Genomic DNA, 25,762 nt, shown 5'->3' with positions numbered 1-25,762 from the left:
CATTGCATGGCACAGTAGGCCTTTGTGTGTAACTGTAAATTAGGATTACTATATAAACCTACTTCTAGTATTGGTGTTGTCTGCCCTCATTTCTATAAGTGGGATGTACTTCATGTTAGTATATAACTCAACAAGCTCCAAAATTATAAATGAGGACTGCCCTTGTTTTTCGTTTTTTTTTGTTTTGCCTAATAAACCCAGTGCTTGTAACCCGTGTTTTGTTTAATGTTATACTTCAGTTTTAGTATTAAATAACTATCCTATATCCAGTTCGAGGTTCTCTTTGGGAGTGATGAGGATGGACAGGGTCAGGAATGAGTACCTCAGAGGGACAGCTCATGTGGGATGTTTTAAGGATAAAGAGGCCAGATTGAGGTGGTTTGGATATGTTCAGAGGAGAGACCGTGAATATATCAGTAAGAAGGATGATGAAGTTGGAGCTGAAAGCCAGGAGCTCTTGAGGAAGGTTTGTGTGGAGCCTAACGGTAAAGGTGCCTAAAACAATAATGTATGGAGAAAGATTTCTCTTTCTGTCTCCCCTGACATGCCGGAGCAGCAGCTGCATGTGTGGCACCGCGGGTGTGTTTGTCCCTGCTCGGATGCCGTCGCAGAGTTGCCTCCCAACAACAACACAACTGGCTGAGACAGCTTCTGCATTTCACTGCGATGCACTGATTTCAGCGCACATGAAATGTCACAGCTCAGACAGTTTCACACTCACTTCCCTGGATTTAGTCATCTGCGCTGCATTACACATGTCTGCGACTCTTCCCTCCAGTTCAAACAGACAAATGGTAAGTTTAGTTAGCTTCTTTAGCTAGCAGCGGTATCGGCGAGCTAGCTAACTTGTGTTTACTAGCTTCACCAGTATAAACAACGTTACATCTGTGTGCACTGTTTCACGTAAACTAAATGTACTATGCGTTGTATATGAAATAACAAGTAAAGAGAGCAAGTGAGTGATTTAGGTTGCCAATCTGTCAGTCTGCGTATGATCGCAAATAGCTCGGAGTGAGTAACTTGTGTGATGGGTCTTCCCACAGATACAACAGTTACATAAGCTATATATGGCCAAGGTTTTTGCATGTCAGTTGCAAAACTCTCTGATAGTTTTAGTGGGTATTGAAATGTCGGGGTGTGTCAGCCATTATAGATCATGAATTCAGTAGAGATGAATAGAAACCACTCCCTCTCCTAATGGGACCATTAGGAAGTGTTTATTCCCTTAGGGTTGGGCGGTACGGCTAAAGGTTTATTCCTATTCACTTGTTTAGATCACTAGTTAAATAAATAATTCCAGCCTTTTATTAAATATGCCAGATTCAATGTCTAGTCGAGTAATTTATTTACTTTGTTGTTTTGACAAACAGTAACAAGCACCTGAAGCCAGATCGAAAGAGGCATCAGCCCCCGAAGAAGGATTCACCTTTTCCCTGCAAACAGATTTGTTTTCGAAGCAAATGGAGGACAAAGAGCTCTGAGAAGATGCTTTTAGTGTCCAACTGAACAGAGAGGCTGAAGTGATGGAAAACATAGAGGAGAGGTAAAAACAAAACTGTGAGCCGCTATTGTCCTGATTATATCTTCTCTGGAACCTGTTTCCACATGAAACAAGTTGAAGACAAAAACATGAAATAGCGTTACCAGGTATGATACGGAATAGATGTCAGATTAGATCAACCACTAATATGCCTCAATTGTAACTGACTGTTGAATTAAGTTACGGTACAAAGTAGCTGTAATACTTTATTTAAGCTTAAAATGCTTTATATGTGTGTAATTTAAGTTGTGTATTAATTGTGTCAATGTGTTTGTTAGTTTGATATGTTTGGTAGTCAGCCTTCACTATGAATTTGGCTTTTACTGAGTGAGATATAGCTATATCTGTGTGTTTGGATGTTTCAAATTTAACACATCTGGATTTGTCACGTTTGGATATTCAGCTTCACAGTAAGCATGCTAAACTCCATCATGGAATGTTGCTTTCCCCTGCAGCAATGTCAGGCCCACATCAGACGAGCTTCCGGTCTGTGTTTGTGTTTCTCCTTTGGATTTCCGTAACTTGTTATAAACAAAAAACTATTAAATGGCAGATAAAGAAGAAGGTCTTTTGTCCAGCATGCCCAGAATACCACAGAACTACAGTTATTCTTGACATGAGCCTTTCTGGTGGTGGGCTGGTTTGAAATTCAGTGCTGGTTTGCATTTTGACTTGAGGTCTTCAGAATCAGGACCGTTTACAATAATGTGCGAATCAGGCTATAATATTATTGTATATAATATATAATGTTATTGCAGCTCTGCAGATGAGCAGGCCCCCACACTTCCAGAACGAGGACTTTTTCACGTCTGGCATTCAGCAGGCCTCAGTGAACACCTCTGTCCAGAGAGAGTGCTGCTGTCCAGACCTGTTCTGCAGGCTGCCTTGGGGGAAAACCATGGACTCCTGCTGACACAGGGTGGGTGCGAGCTTGTAGTAAAGTAGGGCTGTGTGATAATTAATTGTTGTAGTAAAGTTCTCACATCTATATCCTGAAGTCCGCAATGGATGTGTTTTAATGAACAAATTAATTCCTTTCCCTAGAATTACTAGTTTGCATTTTAATGACAAAAATTTGCATCTCTACTTCTCCTTGTTTTCTAGGTGGACAGGTGTATTCATTTGGAGAGCTGTTGTGGAGGGATCTGAGAATTCCGGCATCTGCTCCACTACTGGAAGTGTCTCTGCTGGGGAAGATGGTCATCCGTGTGGCTGCTGGTGGTTTCCACTGTGGAGCACTGAGCGAGCAGGGAAACATCTTCATGTGGGGGGAGAACACTGCAGGACAGTGTGGGCTGACGGAGAAAGGCACAGTCACAAACATCACAGGTTGGTCAACACCTCACTAACAGTTTGCTTCGATCAATACATTCATTATAAATCAGTCATATAAATTTCATATGCCATACGTTAGTTTCAGAGCCTTGTCTGGTCAGTGTTGTGGACAGTGAGGTTGTTCCTCCAGTTGCCGTTCGAGTTGTGGATCTGGCCTGTGGACGAGAGCACAGCCTAGCTTTGTCTTCCCGGAATGAGATTTGGGCTTGGGGCAGTGGATGCCAGCTTGGCCTGGTCACTAACACTTTTCCTGTGTGGAGACCACAGAAGGTAATTTTGCTTAAGATCAATGCATTGCAACATTTAGATAGAAGAAAGATGTCACAAAGATTGAAAACTACTGTCATGCATAGTAAAAAAATAATAAAAATAATCACTTTTTTCCAAGTTTACTTGTGTCTTTGATACATGCTTTCAGCTGTGCTGTTAAATATTGAATCTTGTTTTTGATCTAATGAGAGGCAAGATAGACTAAACGTGTGTTTCATGAAAAATTTCTGAGTTTATTGAATATTATTTTCTGTGGTCCAGGTGGAGCACTTGGCTTGCAGAAATGTAATTCAGGTAGTTTTCTTCCTGTTTTTTGCACTGCCACATTTGAATTACAAAAAATAATGTGTTAAATAAAACTTCCTGAAATGTTATATATATACTTTTTAAATTCCTTACAGATCGCCTGTGGTGCCTATCACAGCTTGGCCCTAGTTCGCAGTTTACCTGTTCAGAACTACAATAACCACAGTCCCCTTGAGAAGAAGGAGCAAGGCCAGTCTGCTTATTACTCAGTGACAGAAAGGGAGGAGCTGACAACAGCAGATGATGCTCAATACTGTCCACTGGGGGTGGAGCTCACTGAAGTCACAACAGGCGAGGTAAAAACACGAAACGAAATGAAAGAAATCTAGTTTACATCTAAGTCTAGAAACATCTACAGTTTCATAATAAAGAGGGTATAAAAGGTTGTAGGTTTACCTTTAAACCAGCCATTTGTGTGATCTGGTACCATGGACGCACAGAGAAGTTTCAGCACTTATAGTTATAGTTACAGTATTGCTGCTGGTATCTTGTTATGGTAAGAGGTTTAGCTGTCAGCAATGGTTGATGCCCCTGTCTGGTTTGCATGCCTAGACCTCTCCCAGGAGAAGATGTCTCAGACGAAGTCTCCAGCCAGGAGGAAGGTCAGCTGTTAGCAGCCTTAGAGCCATTTCATGTCCATATACCGAAGATGGCAACTCAAACACTAAACAGTACGGTATAGTGTACATTTTGAGTCTTTATTTATCCTTGAGTTTTCATAATTTTGCACGTAACATTTCTTTCTTTTTTGGGGGTTTCTCTTTCCTTTCCCTACATGACAAAACTACAGGATGAATATTCCCGTTGGTGGCAATCGAGAGCCAGATGGGCGTGCTGACCCCCCAACGCAGATAGACGGAATCCCCAAGTCCCACCCACTTTCAGTCTGGAGAACCAATAAAAACCCATCTCTCGCTGATGAGAGGGAGCTCCATAACCTTCTCCGTAAACTTTCTGTTCACTCAACAGAGACACAACAATCCCACGGGCCAGGGGACAGTGACTCATTGAGCAGTCACACTTCAGGTTAGTGATGTATCTTTGTATTCTTGTATTTTTTCCAACTTCATGTCTCCGTCCTTTTTTTTTTAAATAATTTTCTTAATTTGTTTTAATCCCTTTGCTTAATTTTCTTTAGTTATTCAAAGCTTTTGTGCTTGTTCCATTGTGTGGATGCATAGTTTTTTTTTTATTATTTAACTTTTTCTACTTTCCATTTTTCTTTACAGATGACAGCTGTATTTCATTAACTCCTCCTACAGATCTGTTCACTTCTAGTTACAAAGATGAATTGTCAAATAAGAGCCAAGCCAGCAAGTAAGACCACATTTTGTTGACCGTAAAGAGTGTTTAGGAAAACTGAAATACATTGCAGAAGTTTAATTCTAAAAGATATAATAACAACAATTTTAGGTAGTGCATATAATGTTCGAATAGTGTTCTTCCATAAGCTGCTAGAACAACACAATAACACTCCTGCTAATATTTTGTAGGGTCTTGACTTTAATCAGTCAAGTTCACTTCTATGTTAAATCACTGAGTAAATTCAAAAAGAGAAATGTATATAAGGGAGTCTGTGAGCTTGTAGCAAGTTTAGTGCTTGATCTACATACTGAGATGACTCTCACCTACAGTGTATTTTCAGCCTGATCTTGACATTTTCTCCTGCAGTTTTTCCTCCTCCCCATTGGGTTTGGAAGAAGGTCGGCTTTGTCTGGAGACAGAGAGGAAGGCACTGCAGGGACAGAAGAGCTCCAGTCTAACAAATCTAAACCAGAAGGGAAAAACAGCAGCAAACAGAAGACGCTCACTGCCTGGAACACCCACCCATGGTATGAATGTTAGGTTGTGAACGGGTTCACTCTAAATACAGGAAATATGCTTTATTGCCAGAAATCAGCGAACAGGATTGATAGCCTGAGCCTTTAATATGGAGACAAGAGGCGTTTAGCTTAACTTTAGCAAATAGACTAGAAGAAAGTGTTTACAGTATGTAGCACCCATTGGTGTTTTCTTGCTAACTAGGAAGAAGAATATAAATGTTATCACCACCAGAAAGACACAATGCAATATCTGCTAATGTTTGCCTTTCTCTGTGACACAATGAGCTGTAATGGACTCTTCCGGACGTGACTTAGTCAGTCAGATAAACTGATAATTAAGTCACAGCATGCACATGCTCACTTGATTCAATTGTTGCTGCTATCTTAAGATAAATGTGTTTGTTTTCTTGAGATAATCTTATAATTAACTGTTATCAGAAGAAAATGTAAATGAATCCACATTAAAGATTAGAACATTCTTTAGCCAATTGGACCCTTCTAATCCCTTCACATTATACATATTCATGTCCACAGAATGATACATGAAATGCCATAAAACGAAAGGGAGACATGCTTTGTAGGAATCTCTGAATGGCAGATTCAGCAGACTTAACTTCTTGTTTTCTGGTTTGCCAGAAGTTTCAAGAGTGTCACAATGAAAGTGACCAAAGAAAATCTAAAAGTCACCCACCGTATAGACATTTTCAGTTTAAGTCACCAAATTCTTTATGTATGTAGATAGAAAAGATGTTTTAAAAGAGCTAAAATAATCTTTTGTTTTTTGTCTTTTGACGTGACTTTGATTTCACTTTGCTCACTGCTTGTTTTGGAGCCACAAGTTTTATCCACATCAACTCTTTAAGTTGTTTAGTGTGTGTTCATATCAGACCCGATGAGTTTAGTTTACATGTTTTTACCAATTTGGTACAGTGTCTTGAGCTAGTGCGAACACTGTAGTGCAAGCGTTGTAAGGATAATTACCTCAAATATATTTATTATCTGATGGTTCATTTATTGAAGCAGCACTGTTACTAGGATTGTACGTGATTAGGTCACGTGTTTTTCTTTGAGGGTCTCCACGGCGACGTCAACTTTGTGTCTGCAGGCCATCCTCTGCTGGTCAGACCCAAGCTGCAGCACCAGAGGAGGCAGGAGATAGCTTGCCGTCACTCGAGACAGAAGTATGGAGCTGGGGTCGTGGGTCTGAGGGACAACTGGGCCATGGAGATCAACTTGCTAGGTCTGAAAACACGCATGCATGTACACATACATACAGACAGAAAGACAACATATTCCAGCTTGTTCCCATACACTAAAACAGAAAACATTGTAAAAGAACTTCAGTTGACACAGCATCACAATTGATTCTGTAACTGATTTGGAGGTTCAGTTTCTGTTGGCTTAATGTGAAAACTGTACATTCATAGTCATGTCAGTTATGAAATTATATGCAATTGATGTAAGTAAATGTTATTTTTCTAATGGTGGATGTGCTGTCACTATGAATCATTTGGAATAATAAGTTAGTAAAGCATGTTTGTTTATGTCCAGGCTCCAGCCTCTGTGTATCAAGTCTTTGATGGGTGAGGAAGTGATCAAAGTTGCTGCAGGATCACACCATTCATTGGCCCTTACCGCTCAGTGCCAGGTAACACTTCTCTATGTACTTCTATGTACCTATGTGACAATTTCCAAAGACACGTCAAAATGTCTCATCAAACTTTTATTTTCAAAGAAGAGTTAACTTAGTTCTCTGAAAGCACACACAGAATAACGGCTGTCGGATGTTTCAGGTGTTCTCATGGGGAAGCAACATGTGTGGTCAGCTCGGTCATGTCAACAGTCCTGTTACTGTTCCTCAACAGGTGAAGGTATAAGCCTCAGTCAGCAGTTATGTCTCTTTCTATGGTTCATATGATGGCTATTTGTGCAATCACAATTTATGGATATTAGTTCAATCATTCACAATCATATCCTTGTTCAGATCAAAAAGTTTAAATATATTTATCAGTGCCAACATTTAGGAGTTGTGGATGATGCTGGACAACATTTTAAAGAAAATGCATCACAATAATGAATGTCCTTTTTGTTTTTTTATCTCGGGGGGCTCAATGTAGCTGTCTGAAGGTCTTCGTGTTTGGGACATGTCAGCCGGTCAGAGCCACTCCCTGCTGTTGGCTGATGGAGACTGTGTCCAGCCGATCCTGTTGTACTGTGGCCAACAGCAAGAGCCAATGTCAGCACAGAGTGAGAGGCCACACCAGAGTGAAAGGTCATGTCAGAGGTCACCTAACAGGGCGGAGAACTATAGAGTCAAACCCACTGTGCTACCTTTCTGCATAGAGGTTTGTAGGAAGACACACAGATATTTGAAGTGTTAAATCTTTGATATTTTTCCATAATATAGGAGGGACTACTGCCACATACTGTATGTCCTCAAACAAGAGACATACACATCACACAGAGAACTGGGATTATATTAACTACCATTGTATCTTCTGTGTATTTGTATGTAGATGGGTTACATTAGCACTGTGTGCAGTGGAGGTCAGAGCTGTGCTTTGTTGGCAGACTGTAATGTCATGGGCTTCATCTCAGCTATTCATGAGCTGGCCTCAAGTGAGAGACGCTTCTACTGCTGGCTAAGCAGTGTCAAGAAGCTACTCCTCACACCAATACGTGACAGAGGTGAAACTATCTTTACATTGGCTCTTTCTTTCTTTATTAGTGTGATTGCTGAAAGCTGTGTGAAATTCAGGAAATGTGCTTCAAAAAACATCAAGTTATCATGCACATCATCAAGCGCATGCATCATTTGAGCATCTTATAAGTGCAGCGGTGGTGAGTGCATTCATTTATTAGTGTGTGTATGTGTGTGTGCTGTCCCCCACAGAGAGTTTATGTCCATCATTAGGTGAGCCCTGCATGAATCTGTTCTCTGCTCTCTGTGAGAGTTTTGTTCGTCTGAGCGTCCTGATCGGTCGACACTCTACGTCACTCAGCTTGTTCTTGCATGATGCGCAGGGCCGTGATGTCACTTCCTTTCCACTGCTGACACACACTGACTACTTCCTGGATGTTTATAAAGAGTAAGGTACCCTTTTTGACTCTGCATAAGAAATCAACACATTATTCACACAGAATACAGGAATTGTAGGACAAGAGTCAAGAGACAATAATATCAGCTTATCACTTTTTAAATGGCTAGTGACTGTTGCTAAATGAATATAAATATTTTCTTGCTGAAATACTTGTTAATCGTACATTTAATGTTTTTTTATTTTTATGTTCCTGCTTGCTCTTCTAGTCTAGTTTTTGCTTCATTTTTATGGTTGAATATAAAGATAAATCTAAACGAGTGATGGACAGGAAAAAGGGGGGCCAACAATATTAAGAAAACATTTTGTCTTTCTCCAGATACTGTTCTGCAGTAGGTAACTTCCAAGTGATGGGTGGATTCCACTCACTCCAAAAACTCATACGGTTAGCTTCTTTATTTTATTTTTCTTTATTTTCCTATACCCCCTGCTTTAGAACCAAATATTCCATATATTTAGATAAAATTTATGAAAGTTTTAATAGACTTCTATTAACTGTTTGTGTGTGTGTCACTCCCTCTCACTCTCGTTCTCTCCCTCTCTGCCTATCTGGCCAGTGAGTGTTTAGGCTCTCAGCAGACTATGTTTGCTCAGCTGTGTCCTGCAGATCAGTCTGTCAGTGGTGATGTTGATCTGGGTTCGTTGCTGTACAGGCCTCTGCAGCAGCTCCATCAGTATAGCCGGGACCTGCTCAAACTAGAAGTCTGTTACGATGTGGTGAGGAAGAAAAACCCTCTTTGTGCTTCTTCTCTCTGGCTTCATTTTCCTTTTTTCTCCTCTCTTTCGCTTTCTCCTTATCACAACTTTCTGTATTTTCTATGATTGAGCAACTTTGGATATAACAACCCCGATACATTTGTATTGTATGGTAAAAATCTTCTTAAAACTGTCTGTTGCTGTTCCTCTGTCTCACTAGTCAACTATCGAGTATCAGTCCCTCCATCAGTGCTGTAGTCAGTATGAGTCCCTGTCTTTATCCCTGTTGAAGAAGAAGAACGAGGCAGAAACCACCCTCAGCTTCTGGAAGACCCATTCTGGAAGAAATACTGTGAGTGGAATGTTACATTTTTGTTATTATAAACAGCAATCTTATCTTGTCTGTACTGTTTGTTTGTGAAAACACTGACAGATTTTACGTCGTCGAAAACATTGGGGCACTGTATTCAATGTAAATATAAACCAGTGATTTGTAAATCATTTCAAACCTACATTTGATTGAGCATAACTCCACATATTAGATGTTAAAACTTGTTTTTCTGTTTGATTGCTTTAATATTTGCACATTTTGAATTTGATGCCAGCAACACATTTTTAAAAAGCTGCAACAGTTAGACTGTCTCCCAACTAAAGGGATTAATTGGCAACAGGTCAGTGGAAATAGGTGGAGTATGTAGTGGAAATCACTCCATGGGGTTAGGAGCACCACTGTTGAAGCGTGTGAACATAGCAAACTATGTTTACATTATTATTGTTACAGTGCAACCACATTTTACAAGTTAAAATCCAACCCTGCAAATCAACAAGCATATTCAGAAATGCTGCAGCCTTCTCTGCAGCCAAGCTCATTCAGGATTAACTGATGTGGAAAACTGGCGTGTGGTCAGATGAGTCAAAATTTTAAAATTGTTTTTGGAAATTGAAAAGGCCCTGCTCTCTACAGAGCAGACCTGTCACCCAATTGAAAACATTTGGCAAATTTTAAAGTTGAACATACAAAGGACAATGGAGGCTCCACACTATTGAGCATTTGAAATCCTACACCAAGCTTTCAAGATCTGTTACGCTCCAACAAATGAATTACCAGGATTTCTATATTAGACTGTTGAGATCGTAACAAGGAGATATACATGTACATGTTTATTCTTCAGGAGGTTCTGCGTCTCCCACAGCGTCGTGTGGTTTGTGAAAGCAGCAACCGATCTCTGACCCTGCAGAACGCTGGGCGGTTCTCCAACCACTGGTTCATACTGTTCAATGATACGCTGGTGCACACACAGGTATACATGCAAACGCAAAATCAGTTTAAAAAAAAGCCAAGCTGTGGCAGTTCTTTCTTTTAGGTTACCAATATGGTTTGTTGTCAATGACTACAGCAGAATGGTGTATGCACAATTTAACCAATTTTAAAAAAACAAAATGTTTTTTCAATTTCATTAACTTTATATTGACCTACAGTAAACAGATTGAATTCCTAGGATATTTGTCAGCCTTCCTCAGATCAGACAAAACTTCCACTTCATCCATGTGTTTGTGTCTGTCTTCCTGGTCTTTTTGAACACCTACAATGTTGCGCACATAACGTTTAAATGTGTACATTGTATCTTTCGTTCACTCAGGGTGCCATTCCCACCCAGAGTCTGGTATGTATATCTGACACTAGATTCCCCAACCTCACATCCAAACTACCCACCGGTTTAACCACCCTGAGCTTTGTTCTGCAGCAGATAAGTGGGCTGGCCTGTGTTCAGTGCTCACACTCTTGACAGGTTCACCTGGTATTAGTAGGCAAATTAATGAATATTAACACAGAACATTATGTAGTGTTAAAGGGACTGTTGACCCATTTTTTTTGGGCCAGTTTCCTTTCTATATAGTTTGATTTACAGAGCACTGCAGCTACCAGTTATACAATTTCTTAATATGTAGCAAACAGACCTACAATAAATCCTATAGTTATCCTATCCTATGCAGTTTCTAATGTTTAGTGGAGATGTTATTTTGTGTTTTATAATATTTTGACCTCTCCATTTATGTCAGGGACATTACTGACCCTTAACATTGCACATGTTCTGTGTTAAGATTTTATGCATGTTGTTCCGATGGCTGATTCTGTCCAAACTGAACGGTCACTGCTTTAAACAGGTGGTCTGGGTGTGTGTGTGTGTGTGCGTGTGGATTTGGGTTACAGTTGATTTGCCACAGGGTTAAGTCTGTTGATGGTGACAGTAAACATGGTCATGGCAGGTTATGTTGCTAAACTGCATAAATATGCAACTCACTGCATTCTGGCTTTCAGATGCATCTAATCAGAGAAACAGCCACATCACCAGATCTAAACAAGAAGACATGACAGTCACCAATTAACCAAGATTATCTTCTTAATTGCTGCAGTATTAAATGTTTACTTTTTCCTAGTTCAGAGTCATTCTTCTCTACTTTTTGACTGTTTCAGTATAAAACATTGGAACTTGCTAAACTCAACCAGGAGTCCTCACATGCAAACATAGTAAAACTGAGATTACATTTGCAATGGAACTTCTCAGATTTATTAGAATATTAACAAATATAGTCAAACAAATGTACTGGTAATAGCTCTCTTTCTTGCACACATTTTCTGACTAGTTTTGTTACTTAGATATTTTGCTCTGTTAAGACCCACTTATGCAGAAAAATGGCAATAAAATGCATTAATCTCTCCCTGTCTGTCCCTGTCTGCAGTTTTCAACACATCATGTCTATCCTCTGACCTGTCTGTGGGTGAAACCAGTTACTGAAGACAGCAGTGGGCTGTGAGTCAAAAAAAAGTCCATCAATGAATGTAAAACATGAATAAGTGTTTAATAAACATGAGACATCTAATTCGCCCCTATATTTACAGTGCAGTAATGTATTGCCATAGTGTCAGCCTTGTTTACTGACAATACAGCCACCTATACGTCTGAGTCAACATTTTTATATCCTTTATTTTGTGTTTGCCGCAAAGTTTGGCCCTGGATGGGATGGAACCTGCCCAACCTGGGCAATAAATACCGAAGCTGAGTCATAGGCTTACAAATTTTTTTTAAGTAAACTTGAAACATACCACCTTTCAAACAGTGATATCCAGGCAGTGGGACCATTTTTCTTAGAGACACATATCGAAAAAGAAAAATTGGTTGGGGTGTTTTCAAACCTACCTCATACGGTACGTTTGCATGGGTCTGAATACAGTTATCACATGTGGTTGCGCACAAAAACAACCACACCCTCGCTGTGGTCTTGGTCTGGAGCAGTTTGTTTGTCGTGCTCAAAATGTGTCTTTTAGCTTAAGAGATAGTTAACAACTGATTGTCTTTAAAAATTGTTAAGGAGTTTTGTATTTTTTTGTTTTTTTGAAGTGCATTTAGCATTTATTGTAATGTTGTGCTTTATTTATTGCCCAGATATTGTCTACAGTTATGACCAAATGTTAGTTGTGAAGATGTTACATGTTTCATAGAAATTCATAGCAATGCTCACACCTCAGATCAGATTAACTAATGCCTAGACAAGACACATTTCTTCTTATGGTGCATTTTGAATCAGAGTAAACAAAAACAAATGTGAACTACAAGTATGGACTAACTAATCACATACATTCACCATGTTTTCAGAGACGTAAACACTCACATTTAGCGTTGGTCCTCGCTTGGTGTTTAGCTGGTACTTGTAAGTGGGGAAAATAAGCAGTCAAGGAGTGAAGGTTGATGTGTAACTCAGCGAAAACATTTGGCTGACAGTGAATAAAAGATTAAATCTGAGATAAGTACAAATAATACTTTATTGTCCACCCATTTTTCTAGATTCTTAGTATTTTCCCACCTTCAAATGATAAAAACACTTTCGTAGTTTTCCTGTCCATGTTTAACCCTCATGTTGTTTGAATTTTCGTTTTAAGTTTTATTAAAATTTAACATTCTGTACCTTCGCGATCAGCTTGTAGCACTTATTTTTATATATTTTACAAAGGTGTGTTTAATAATTTTGTTGTGTGTCTACAGTTATGCCATTAAAGTTACATGTCCAGAGGAGAATTTCACCCTTGTGGCCTCAACACCACAGGAGAAGGTGCATTTATATTCTTTTACGTGGTGAATTAGATCTCAATCGAACCTGCAGATTCAGAAGAATCATCATTTCCCTCTCTCCATGTAGAACAAGTGGCTACGATCTCTTAATCAGGCGGTGGACCAGGTGCTGGGTGGTGCAGGTCCGGGGTCATCACCGGGGATGACAGCCATGTCTCGTACAGCGTCCTACATGTTCACTGGGGAGGGACGGTTTAAAGATGCCCAGTACACCGGGTGCTGGCTGGCAGGACGAGTTCATGGCAGGTTAGAAACCGTGTTTCTTTGTCTATGTCTCAAAAATGTTGGGACAGGTACAACATAAGAATGGAAAAGTTGTGTTATTCTAAAAAAAGTGGAACGTCTCACAACTAAGGATTTTAGAGGGAAACAGGTCACATTTTGTAAATAGATGGAGACAATATAAAAAAAGCATCCTTTCAGAAGCAAGGATCAGGTGAAGTTCATAAAAAAATGTGTTCCACGCATTAGGAGTCACATTTGTTAACATTACGTTGCATAAAATTTGGGAATATGTGTTCATCATCTATGGTTCATAACACTATTAAAAATTTAGACAATCTGGAGAAATCTCGCCAGGGACAGTGCCGAAAACAACTACTGAATGGCAGTGATCTTCTAGCTTCCAGGCAGCACTGCAGTGCACTACACGTTTCTGTCCATTTCTGTCAGTGTAACTCACTGCATGGGCTCAGAAACACATCTGAAAACTACTGTCAGTGGACCCACTTTGCCACTGTATACACAAATGCAACTGCAAAACATAAAACACACACAACCTGAACTTGTTTAAAAAGAACAGAGGTGAAGTGAAAAAATTTCCTGGGCTCAAAATATAAATTGTTTTTGGAAATCATGGACACAGCATCGCCTATGCAAAAGAGGAGAGGAACCATGGGACATCAGTGCACAGTTCAAAAACCAGCATTTGTGTTGAAGTGGGGGTCTAATATTGAAAACTAAATGCAAACCAAGGCACCAAGAAGAGGTGAAGTAACACAGAGTTAAATATGCCACTGTCCTAGTTGTGTACAGATGTGTTGCTGTCATCAAATACAAAATTTCCATTTTCAACATTGTACGTTTCCTTTAATATTTTTTTATTATTTTAATTATTGCATTGTCTTTTGATTTACATTTTACAGAGTGTTGAAATTATTCTGAAAAGGGGGTTTGTAGTTAGTTAGAACAATGTTACTAAATATGTTTGGCTTTACAGGGGAACCATGAAATGGCCAGATGGACGGAGGTACTGTGGAAACTTCAAGAATGGACTGGAGGATGGGTCTGTACAGTAACCTAGTGTAATACTGTGGAGTTAGTTAATGTCTAATGTGGTTCAATTCCTGTATTGCTAATATAAACTAACTTGCAGAGTTTAAATTTAACTGCTTGATAAAAATTATTTGAGACCAGATGCTTTTTTTAAACAACAGTCTGACGTAACAAATGATAAACTGTTTTTACAACATTTTTGTGTAGTTGTTATTTTTCTTTTCAGCTATGGAGAATGTATAATACCAAACAAAGCGCTGGATAAACTAGACACCTACAAGGGACACTGGAGAGATGGCAAGATCCATGGTTTCGGCAAGTACAAGTCAGTATGCTCATGTGCTAAGACAGTTTTCAGTCTTATCTCAGGAATGATTTGGGATCCAGATAAGCTGAATTCCCATGTAGGAATTGAAACTACAAGAACATACTGTATAGGTTTACTATCTGTATATGTGCATTCATGTCTGTACCCAGGTACTCCAATGGAGAGGTGTATGAAGGCTGTTTTTGTGATGGTCAGCGGCATGGTTACGGCATGCTGAGCTCCGGTAAACTAGCCAAGACTTCCTCCAGTGTTTTCATTGGCCATTGGATCCAGGACAAGAAGACAGGATATGGAGTACATGATGACTTCACCAGGTCTGAATGATGCCTGCGCTGCAAATTTTGCACATACACACCCTCATGAAAGACATTGCATTTTCTTTAAGGGTTCTAGTTTAACCTAAAAAAACTAGATACAGAATTGTTTTCTTGAACTACAAAAGTCAGAGGCAAAGTCAGTTTTAGAACATCTTCTCTTAAAAAGCCTATTTCTTGGCAGTTATGTTACAAAGTTCAAATCACAGTTCTAATGATTTCAGTAGTACTAATTTTTATTTTTTTTTACTAAATTAAATTAATTGTGTTGACCACAATCACCATACAGATGCTAAAACCAACATTAATTCTTCTCCACTCACATTTGGTTAGTTGTCAGCCAGCAGCCTAAATTTGGCTTGTTAGCCACATACTTGTTTTCCAGAAACTATTAAAAATGTTCCGAATGATCTCTGTATTTGTAACAAACTCCCACCTTGCTCCATTTTTATCATTTAATGGCACAGAAGCCAGTCAACTCTGGTGGAATTACAGCGACAAACCATATTAGTGATCTGCACTTTTGGAAAGAGGACACACGTCACTCAGTGGAACAGCTTGTCTGGCTGATGTGTTTTTAATAACTTTGGACAATAACGGAAGTCTATGGTACAGACAGACAACCTATTTGAGGCTCCAGGCTGACAACTAACCAAACATTAGTAGAAAAGATTCAGTGTTTGTATAAGCGTCTATATGGTTTTAATTAATTTAGACAGAAAATAACATTATTTCTTGTTCTGATCTTACTGAACACATGCAGAAAATTGTATTTTTTTTATTTACAAAGACACCCTGCTATTATTAGATCCTGATTTCATTTGTTTTTTCCCTCGCCAGAGGTGAGAAGTACATGGGAATGTGGCTGGATGACCATCGGCATGGCAACGCTGTGGTTGTCACCCAGTGTGGTGTGTATTATGAAGGCACCTTCAAAGAAAACAAAATGAGTGTGAGTTCAGTGTGTACTCATGTATGTAGTATTTGCATGTATGTGTTATATGACCCAGAGGGTTTTTAACTGTTTGGGGAAGCTCTGACATCTATCTGTGTCAGTTTGTCCAATTTAGCGAATCATTATGTGTGCACCAAGGTATTTTTAAGTGATAAGGTTAAAAACAGAGATAAACCTGTCCATTCTATGTAACAATCAAAGGCTGTACCTTATATATTTGTTATAAGTAAAAAGGCTGCTGGAGCAGGATCAGTTTCAAAATGTTTTAATCTGGTAAATTGTAGACTTTGCTTATTATTTTTTTAATGGAAGTAACTCTACAGTACCGTAACATTGATGGCCCTAATAATGTCATTGAGGACAAGGGGTCAGGTCAGCATGGTCACTCTGAGCAGTCTGCAGCTGCACAGTCCCACATGCAAAAAAGTGTAATACACTGTATGCAGAGATGGTAGAACTACACAATAAATTATCCATTAGATACCACCTCATATCTTTTACTTATCTAAAAGTTCGCACATTATCTAAATTTTATTTAAAGTAGAAAAGTAAAATAAAACTCAACTAAGAAAACAATGTATTTTGAACAATACTGATTTAAGTAATTATGACAAAACATACAACTAATACAAAATAGGGGGTAAAGCTCAATGCTGGTAAAGTTGGAGCTGGTTCTAAAACCACTTTATGTGCTGACAGGAGGTTAACTAATAATGATGCATCAGAATTTATTTAAAAATGTATATTTTCACATTAAAACCACTAGGTGGGGATAAGGTCACCTGTAGGTGTCAGTTAACACTTATACTGTGAAGGGCGTGGCGTAGTTGGTAGAGGCCGCCTACTGACCATAGGGTTGGAGGTTCGCGCCCGCAGTTCTCAGCCAAATGTTAAAGACACTGAACTATTGAACCACTAAACCAAGACGAGTTCCAAGCACGGTAGAAATTAGGGAGGGTTGCATCAGGAAGGGCATCCAGCTTAAAAACTGTGGCAAATTAACATGCGGAGTAATGATCTGCTGTGGCGACCCTTACCTTACAGGATTAGAACCCAAAAAAAAACAAATACACAAAAAATTGTGAAAGGAAAATCATTAAAATTACTTCTATATGTAATTGTATATAGTATTTACATTGTGTACATAAATGTTTACCTATGTTCCAAATTAATCCAACTAAAACAAGGGAATGTGTATTAAAATGAGAAATGTTTGGCTCTAGATTTTTAGAAACTGATATTTGTCCCTTTTTCTCTAATGACATTAGGCTACAAATAAGAAAGAACTAAACAGACATAATCATCTGACATAGTCTGCGATATGTTTGTTGTAAGACTACAAAGTTTGATGCAATTTGGTTTTTTCCGTTAGGGGCAAGGCCTGCTGGTGACAGATGATGACACAGCTTTCCATGGGGAGTTTTCTGATGACTGGACTGTTAATGGGAAGGTAGAAGACATTTGTGTTTCCAGTTATCTGTGTGCTTTGGCTCTGTTTCTTTTAAATCCGCTCTGTTGATGCCTAATTGTCTAATTGTTAGGGTCAAAATATTAGAACCACCTCATAATAATATAATTTCCTGCAGTAGGACTCCACCACCCACTATGACTTCAAATATAAAAACTGAGAATTATCACCTTTCTGTCAGTTTCAACTTAAAAAATTTGAAATTATAAACATGTAAAAGTACAATGTGGCCACATCAGGTACACATCTACAATGTGTACAGTGAATGAGTTGGGCCACATAAATTGAACTATTTTCAAGCTCGATTACTTGTTTTTTGTTTTTTGAGTCCTTAAAAGAGTCCAGACTTTGATTTCTTTACTGTTGTTCTTCAGGCTATTTTGTCCCTGGCTAACGGGGACTGTTTAGATGGCCTGTTCAGTGGAGAGTGGAGCACGGGGTTGAAAGTGGTTGGAACATACACCAAATCAGTCTTCGATGAACCTGAAAACAAAGAAAGAAACACCCTATTGTGAGTATCACTCACAAATCACTGTGTGACCTGAACTGATTTTTTAAAACCCAAAAATGTAAATGCACTTGTGTTGAGCAGCCAGTTTTGAAATGTGTATGTTTGTGTGAGTTTGCTTGTGATCATTATATCTGTGTGTTGTGAGGCTGGTTGGTGTTTTTTATTATTTTTTTTTATTTTTTATTTTTGGTAATGTTCTGTAATGTTTACATGGGCAGCAGGCTGGGTCAGTATGTGGTGCCTGCAGATCAGAGGTGGAGCTGTGTGTTTGATGAGTGTTGGAGTCGACTCGGCCGTGATGCTGCTAGAGGAGGAGAGCGAACTGCAGCCTGGGAGAACATTGCTGTTACTATAACCGCTACACGGCGACACAGGTAGATGGCTCACATATAACTGACATAAATGACTCGCGTGCCATTCCTGAACGTGCTGTGTCATGTTAAAATACCTGTCTGTGTGTCTCTGTGTGTATTTTTTTATTTATTTATTTATAAAGTCCAGACCTCAGCAGGTCTCAGAGCAAAGTATTGGAAAGTTTGGAGTTTATTCCCCAACATGAAGAGCCTGTCACCACTGCAAACTATGACAGCATACGAAGATATCTCATCAAAGTAAAGTGAACGTTTTCTGTTTCTTTTATAATCTCTTAATTAATTTATCAAGAGCAAAGTGTTGGTATTTAGACTGAGAAGTTAAAATAAAGCACAGTATTCAGAGAATTGATCAGATAGGTGAATGCAACCTGTGTTGCACTGACATGAAGTAGAGTTGGTAATATTTTGGTGCTGTTAATCAACAGAGGTTTAACAGAGTGTTTACTATATTGTATATATGATATTAGAACATTAAGAGCAACATACTGACTGAAGAGTTTATATTGTCTCTGGTCCTCTCAATCTGGTCCCATTCCTCTCTATTTGTTTAAACTACTAATACTGTGTCTCAATTGATACCTCAAAGCATTTCACAGTGTTCACTGAATTTTTAAAAATGTTAATCAGCCACTCAGCACCATTGTAGATTCATTAGAGGCTAACGTTTGTGCCCTAAAAGACCTGCGGGATCTGTACCCAAGTAACACAACGGTGGAGGGACTGTTCTGTCTGTATGGTTTTGATATAGTCTTGGACCTTCAATGGAAGCTAGAGAAAATTATTTTTTTTAATATTCAATCTTTGGTCTAATAATTCAAAAAAAGGAAATACTCTTAATTACCTCTTTGTTGTTTTTTTAAGGCATTGTTTCTTTTGTTAGCTTTTTTTAAATTTTTGACTTTTTAAACCAAGCTAAAAAATGTTAAATGTGTTGTGTGCAAATTAAATAGATAACACAGAACTGCTAAAGAATGGGAGGAACAAAGCATTTGCATTAGGACTATGTTTTATTTCAAAATCAAAATGTCCTTTAGCTGTTCTGCAATCAGAACTCACACAGCTGCAGCACATGCTGATTTGCTTTTACCTTAGGTTTGTTTAGAGTTAGACATTGGTTTAACACTGAGCCAGCACAACCTCTGCTGTCTGTTATTTGTTAGTGGTTTATTTATGTAATTATGGCTCTTTGTGGTTATATCTCAGGCATGTGAGACTCCCATCCACCCTCTTGGCTGGCTGGTGGAGACGTTGGTGACAGTGTACAGGATGACTTACGTTGGCGTGGGATCAAACCGCAGGCTTCTCAGACAAGCCGTCCAGGAGGTTCAGGCTTACCTCACACATTTCTACAGCATTGTCAGGTAAAGCTGAGTTGTTTACCTTTCCACTTCACACGTCCTTCAGTCTGACATTTCATTTTTCACCAAGGCATCTGGTTGTAAAGTGTGCGACTTGAACAGTTTTCCAGATGATCATCAACTCAGTGCTATTATGAACTGGCTTATGGATTTTACACAAAGAATGGAAAGAAAACATCTGGTTTGAATTGAAATTGAAAATAATTTAATAAACACATTTTACATAAATCAAGGTTATGTGAAAAATAAGAAATGTAGGTGGGTGAAGGAATGAGTGAAGAATGTTGTAACAAAGTAATTCAAATGAACAAAGGGGCCCATGTGGGAGCTGGGAGGAGACATGGGGGGGAAGTGAGGAGACAAGAACGGCAAATGGAAAAGACCCAAAGTAAACCAAGCAAATTGGTAAGGAAGCAGACGGGGTCATCATAGTGGCTAAAATTGTACCTAGTTGGTGGTAAAACAACAAAAACACAAACACACCATGTTGTCATGATACAGAAACAAATAGCACCCATGAGCTAACACAAAATAAATTACATGAAAATATCTTGTTTTACCCAGTGTAACAAAGTTTTTTTTTTTTTTTTACTAAATGGCGTTATTATTTTGCCCCCAGATTTCTGTTTCCAGGTTTACCAGTTGATGGCGGCATCATTCCAGACCCCCCTGACTCTCCATCAAAAAACAGGCACAACTCGAGCACAGCAGAGCAAGGGTGTGTGTCAACATAAACACCCTCACACAAATAAATATAAAGTTAGTTATGTAACCAGATCCATTGGTCTTTAGAGAATGCTTTAATTAAAACTATGTCAGATTTCCAGCTTCCCTGTGAGCTTTCTTTCTCCCTTCCACATTGTTCTCCAACAGTGCCTTGGTGGTGAGCTGCTCTTCCCTGCTCCTCCCTCTGCTGCTCCCTCGACTCTACCCTCCTCTATTCACCCTGTACAGCCTGCAGGAGGAGCAGAAGGAGGCTCAGTACTGGGAGCACATCCTGCGGCTCAACAAACAACCCGACCAGTCACTGCTTACCTTCCTGGGAGTGCAGAAGTAAGTTTGTACATGTAACACATGCATATATGCTTGCGTGTTTGTAAACCAACAAAATCTTACTCATCGGATTTTCTCAGACACATACGAAGCTAACTTCCACTAGAAAAACATTTTATTGACTTTGTCAGACTGATTTATGGTTGCTGTCATTTTCTTGTAGGAAGTTCTGGCCAGTGTGGGTGTCAATACTGGGAGAGAAAAAGCAGGTCTGTAACTAACTGCCTGTTTTCTCCATGTGTACATTTTTTTTCATGTTGAATCATTTAACCACCACCTTTCAAGCCATTCATAAATCATTTTGACACATAATTCCTTGTAATTTTCTCTGCCTCTGCCTCAGATTGTGTCCAACAGCAAAGATGCCTGTTTTGTTTCGGCTGTAGAGACGCTTCAGCAGATCAGGTAGCTGCCATGTAGACTGTCATGACAGACAGTCATCGCCTTGGTTGATACAGTGTGTGAATACCATATAGACCCATGGAGCTTGTGCTGTTATAAGATGTCGGGTCAACTGAATACATCTGAATGCATTTGTGGTGTTTTTTGTTTTGTTTTGCTCTGATTGAAGCCTGTCAGACACAGCTTGCTCCCTAGCCAGGTACTGCACCCTACATAGTCCAAAAAAGAAAAGTTTTAGGTGACAGTGATGGTTCATTTTTTAAGAATGTTTTAATGTTTTGTTTTTTATGGTGTTTCTGTTTTTTATACACAAGTTAAACCATATGACAGCTTCTTAGTAAAGACATTTTAAAACATAGAAACAGACAAAATTTAGCCACAGAACCAATTCCCTGACCCTATGGGACAAATCATGGCAGATAATTCCACCACTAATTATATAGCACACCTCCAGAAAAAGATCAAGAGCAGATTGAAATATTTTTATTTTTGTCTTCCTACACACGCAGCAACACCTTCACTCCATCAGACAAACTCCTGGTCATCCAGAAGACATTTGAGGAGTTGAACCAGGAAGTAAAACCCATGCTGGAAGGTGATTTCCTGTGGTGCATGGATGACCTTCTCCCCCTCTTCCTTTATGTGGTGCTCAGAGCCAGGTGTACTATCTCACACACTAACACACACTCTCACACACACACTGGTTAATGCCAGTGAGACATTTTGACTAAAAACCTTTAGTGTTTTCACCAATGTTTGATACACATAATAGTGTGCATACGGTGAACGTGCTCGAACTGTTCTGCTTTTCAGGATCAGGAACCTGGGAGCTGAGGTCAGTCTGATAGAAGATTTGATGGATCCCAATGTTCAGCTTGGAGAGATAGGATTGATGTTCACAACATTGAAGGTCTGGCTTCTCACCACATGTTCATCTGTGTATTTCTCATTTCATAAGTCAAAGCTATGGGCTTGTGCTCTTTTAAATACATTTATTTGAGTTTCTGAATCTAGAATGTAGGTTTTCTCCAAGAAATGATGTCTGTCGCTTTTGGTGCAGATGTGGTGCTGTAATATTATTCAAATAAGAAATGTTTAGAGATTGTGCAGCAGGATGTGTGTGCTCTCTTGTTCGTTGATATACAGTTGTGTATTCAATAATCAAATCAGTTTGCTACTGGTTTATCTCTTCATTTAATAAATAATTTATTCATTTTCTTAATAGTTTACTTAGTTGACCTAGGCTCTTGCACATAGACTTTCTCTCTCAAGGCCAGTTTAAGCATGTTCACATGTCTCTGCTGCAGGCCTGCTACATTCAGATCCAGGGTGAGACAACTACGTAGGAGCATGCTCCACAGACCCAGGAAGTGGGCAACAGGGGCAACAAGGTGCTGCACTTACAGGAGCTGCCAAAAATAACGAGTCTACTGGTGGCCACTGGGAAGCCGCCTAGACAGGAAAAAGAGGGAGTGTTACATTTTCACTATCTGTCAAACACAGGAAATTATATCACACATTGACACATTGTTCACTGTTGATCCTTTTGGTATGTTATATCACTTTCAAATAATTTCTTTTCTGTTGAATACAGTCTACTACTCACCTTTCGGCTTATCCCGTGAGTTCAGGGTCGCCACAGCGGATCATTGTCCGCATGTTGATTTGGCACAGTTTTTACGCCGGATGGCCTTCCTGACGCAACCATAGGAAAGTAACACGTTGCCCTCTTGTGGACATGCTAGAAAACTGCAATATCATCTTCATACCATTTGCTCGATATAATGACCAATAATATTCTTTAATACATAAGCCTAGTTTCCATATCTAATTTCAAAAATATTTATATAGACTGAGACCGATACTGTAAAATACTTTACAATATAATATATAATAAAAGTATTTTTTTAACCCTACAGTATTACCCTAAAGGGCAATTCAATTAAACATACAGCAATATCTCCATGACGTTTTGTACTATATATTTACCTGTTTCATCAGATTTTCATGAGAACTCGCAAGCAGTCCACACAAAGGGAAATAAGTCATTCTGTGTTACTGAAACATGATCACATTTCAAAGGGAAAGTTACAGGCTTAAAAATGAAATAATATTGTGACTTATGTGTAAATACACAGTTGAAAATATGCTGATAACAAGGCCTGCCTATGGTTACCTGTATATGCAGTGTACAGTACTTGATTGAATGTGGTAACTACTGATTTGCTAAAAATGAGCAACTGGTTCCAAAGACAAACTGACACAAACCTAATCTCTTGTAAGCTTGTGTTGCCTTTCATTAGTGGAAAAGATTCTTGTGCACTTTGTTCTGTATATTTTTTGCACTCATAGCATTTTACAAAATAACATTAAGACTGTGTTACTATACTTGTCACTAGTCCAAAGAGATCTAAATGAGACAGAGTGTAGCGTGGTCAAACTTGACTCATTAAAAGAGATCAGGCTTCATTAGTGAGCAGCTGCAACAGCTGAAGAGTGGGTTCAGTGGGTTTGCTTCTCTGAAAAACTAGTACAGTTATATTCTTTGTGTGAAACGATAAAACTGCTTTAGGTTCTTAAAGCCTCAGGTGTCACTTGATATTTCTGTCTCAGAAGCCAAACAAAATGACCAAGTCAGCATTTCTCAAGTAATAATCTGTTACCTAATTAATAAGAGAACAATTAATGAGCATAATATGAACAAATCTAAAAAGGGATCGTTTAAATATTCTATCTTTTTATTACCGCCATCTGGCAAGTTCTAATCTAAACTTTACAAATGTATAATTTACTATTTGTTAAACATTTGACCACAAAAGCCACTTAAAAGCCATGTAAATGTAATATTGGATTATTTTGCATTATGAGATTAGACAAAATTTTAACTAAAACAATTTTCTCACCACTGCATTTACATAAAGGAAACGTGCCATGATTGCCAGTCACTTTTTTTTATGCAAATTACAGATTTATTTATGATTTATACAACTAACTATAGCTAAATGTATTAATTCTCTGAATATAGCAAGAGATGTGAGAGCATAAAAACTATTTTAGATTTGTAATTCACTTGAGTTCATCCATTAGTGTTGTTAGGTTGTGGTGTGTTTAACTACATCTTTTAGTTTAGTTTAGTTTTTGTTTTTTCTAAGTTAATGGGGGACTTTCAAATCATAGATATATATTATATTGCCAAAAGTATTCGCTCACCTGCCTTTAGACCCATATGAACTTTATTGACATCCCATTCTTAATCCATAGGGTTTAATATGATGTCAGCCCACCCTTTGCAGCTATAACAGCTTCACCTCTTCTGGGAAGGCTTTCCACTAGGTTTAAGAGTGTGTTTATGAAATACATAATACACAGTGCTCGCAGTCTTCGCTCTAATTCATCCCAAAGGTGTTCTATCAGGTTGAGGTCAGGACTCTGTGCAGGCCAGTCAAGTTCTTCCACACCAAACTCACTCATCCATCTCTTTATGGACCTTGCTTTGTGCACCTGAATTCATTTATTTGGATGGGTGAGCGAATACTTTTGGCAATATAGTGTATGAATAATTTATTGAGCATTAGAGTGCAGATTGAAATTATTTATTAGAACTACATTAGAAAATATATATTATTATTCATAATAATACTTCTACTAAGTTCCCTTTCTGCCCTTTTAGTATAATCAGATCTTCCTCAAACTTTTAAGTTACAAATCCTTCCCCCCTGTCATTTGATACACAATAATTATACATTTGTTATGACGTCTAAGCTGTGGATCTGTGACATTAAACAATTGGAGGGTTTTTTAGTAACCCTTGGAGTAAAGGCATTGACAGTATTGATTTCAGGAATTAGAGAGAGACTTAGGTTCAACTGCAAAATTCAACAAACAAAAACTTTCTAAAATGATGGAGAATTGGGGTAGTTGGGAAAACTAGTAGGCCAGTTTCTCTTGGATGCTCTTACAGGGTTTGCCGCCTGTAGTTTAGACAATTACAGTACTACCTTTATATCATTATAATCTGAGATATGTACTCCATCACAGTGAATATTTCACCATTTCTCAATTATTATTTCATATTTGTTGATAATGCCTTATTATTATTATTATATATTAAAGAAGAGTCTGAGTGGGAAATCTAAATCTCTCTTGGTGTAAAGTTTATGAATTTAACTGGTCTGGTATAAAACCTGAATTTCTCAGTGAACTAAGAGGCTACAACCTGACTACATTTATAACTTAAGTTTATTATTTTTTAAACCAAGTCTATTTTGTAGCATTCCTTTTTAGAAAGTGATGCTGGAGAAAGTAAAAATGTCAAGCTAGTTTTGATGAATTCTTTGATTAGATTAAGATAGAGTGAGAATTAAAAAATGAATGCATTTTCCTGTAAAAGAATAATAAATTTTATTCTGTAAAATGTCTGTGGTGATCTTTCTTAATCAATGGATTAATTACTACTTATTACTAATTACTTAAATTTAGTTAGATACAATTAAGTTTGTGAAATCAGTAAACTGTATATGTATTTA

At 38.4% G+C, this 25,762-nt stretch overlaps 1 protein-coding gene across 9 annotated transcripts; it reads left to right on the top strand.

The window, feature by feature from the left end:
* Positions 1-574: 574 nt before the first annotated feature.
* Positions 575-25,654, top strand: LOC137132520 (alsin-like). Of its 9 annotated transcripts, none has more exons than XM_067515098.1 (42): positions 578-794; positions 1,371-1,543; positions 2,299-2,459; positions 2,645-2,869; positions 2,955-3,145; positions 3,407-3,439; positions 3,547-3,747; positions 4,004-4,122; positions 4,242-4,477; positions 4,681-4,768; positions 5,123-5,283; positions 6,346-6,514; positions 6,826-6,922; positions 7,068-7,139; positions 7,392-7,619; positions 7,791-7,962; positions 8,168-8,363; positions 8,692-8,757; positions 8,930-9,089; positions 9,289-9,420; positions 10,241-10,369; positions 10,709-10,732; positions 11,811-11,881; positions 13,112-13,178; positions 13,266-13,444; positions 14,418-14,483; positions 14,700-14,798; positions 14,951-15,115; positions 15,956-16,067; positions 17,443-17,520; positions 17,913-18,049; positions 18,268-18,423; positions 18,546-18,660; positions 19,627-19,784; positions 20,401-20,499; positions 20,655-20,834; positions 20,998-21,043; positions 21,178-21,239; positions 21,406-21,435; positions 21,746-21,895; positions 22,050-22,146; positions 22,544-25,654. In XM_067515098.1, the coding sequence occupies exons 2-42, from the start codon at positions 1,524-1,526 to the stop codon at positions 22,580-22,582; spliced, it is 4,986 nt and encodes a 1,661-aa protein (XP_067371199.1). In that variant the 5' UTR covers positions 578-794; positions 1,371-1,523; the 3' UTR covers positions 22,583-25,654. The 9 variants fall into 9 exon arrangements, 8 of the variants coding, with proteins under 8 accessions (XP_067371199.1, XP_067371197.1, XP_067371196.1 ...); XM_067515096.1 differs by having other exon boundaries at positions 7,068-7,145; positions 18,271-18,423; XM_067515095.1 differs by having other exon boundaries at positions 7,068-7,145.
* The last annotated feature ends 108 nt before the right edge of the window (positions 25,655-25,762 follow it).

The sequence above is a fragment of the Channa argus genome, chromosome 9 (genome assembly GCF_033026475.1).
Source record: "Channa argus isolate prfri chromosome 9, Channa argus male v1.0, whole genome shotgun sequence".
Classification (NCBI taxonomy): Eukaryota; Metazoa; Chordata; class Actinopteri; order Anabantiformes; family Channidae; genus Channa; species Channa argus.
Note: the sequence above shows the minus strand (reverse complement) of the source record. Positions and strands in the feature narration are given on the sequence as shown.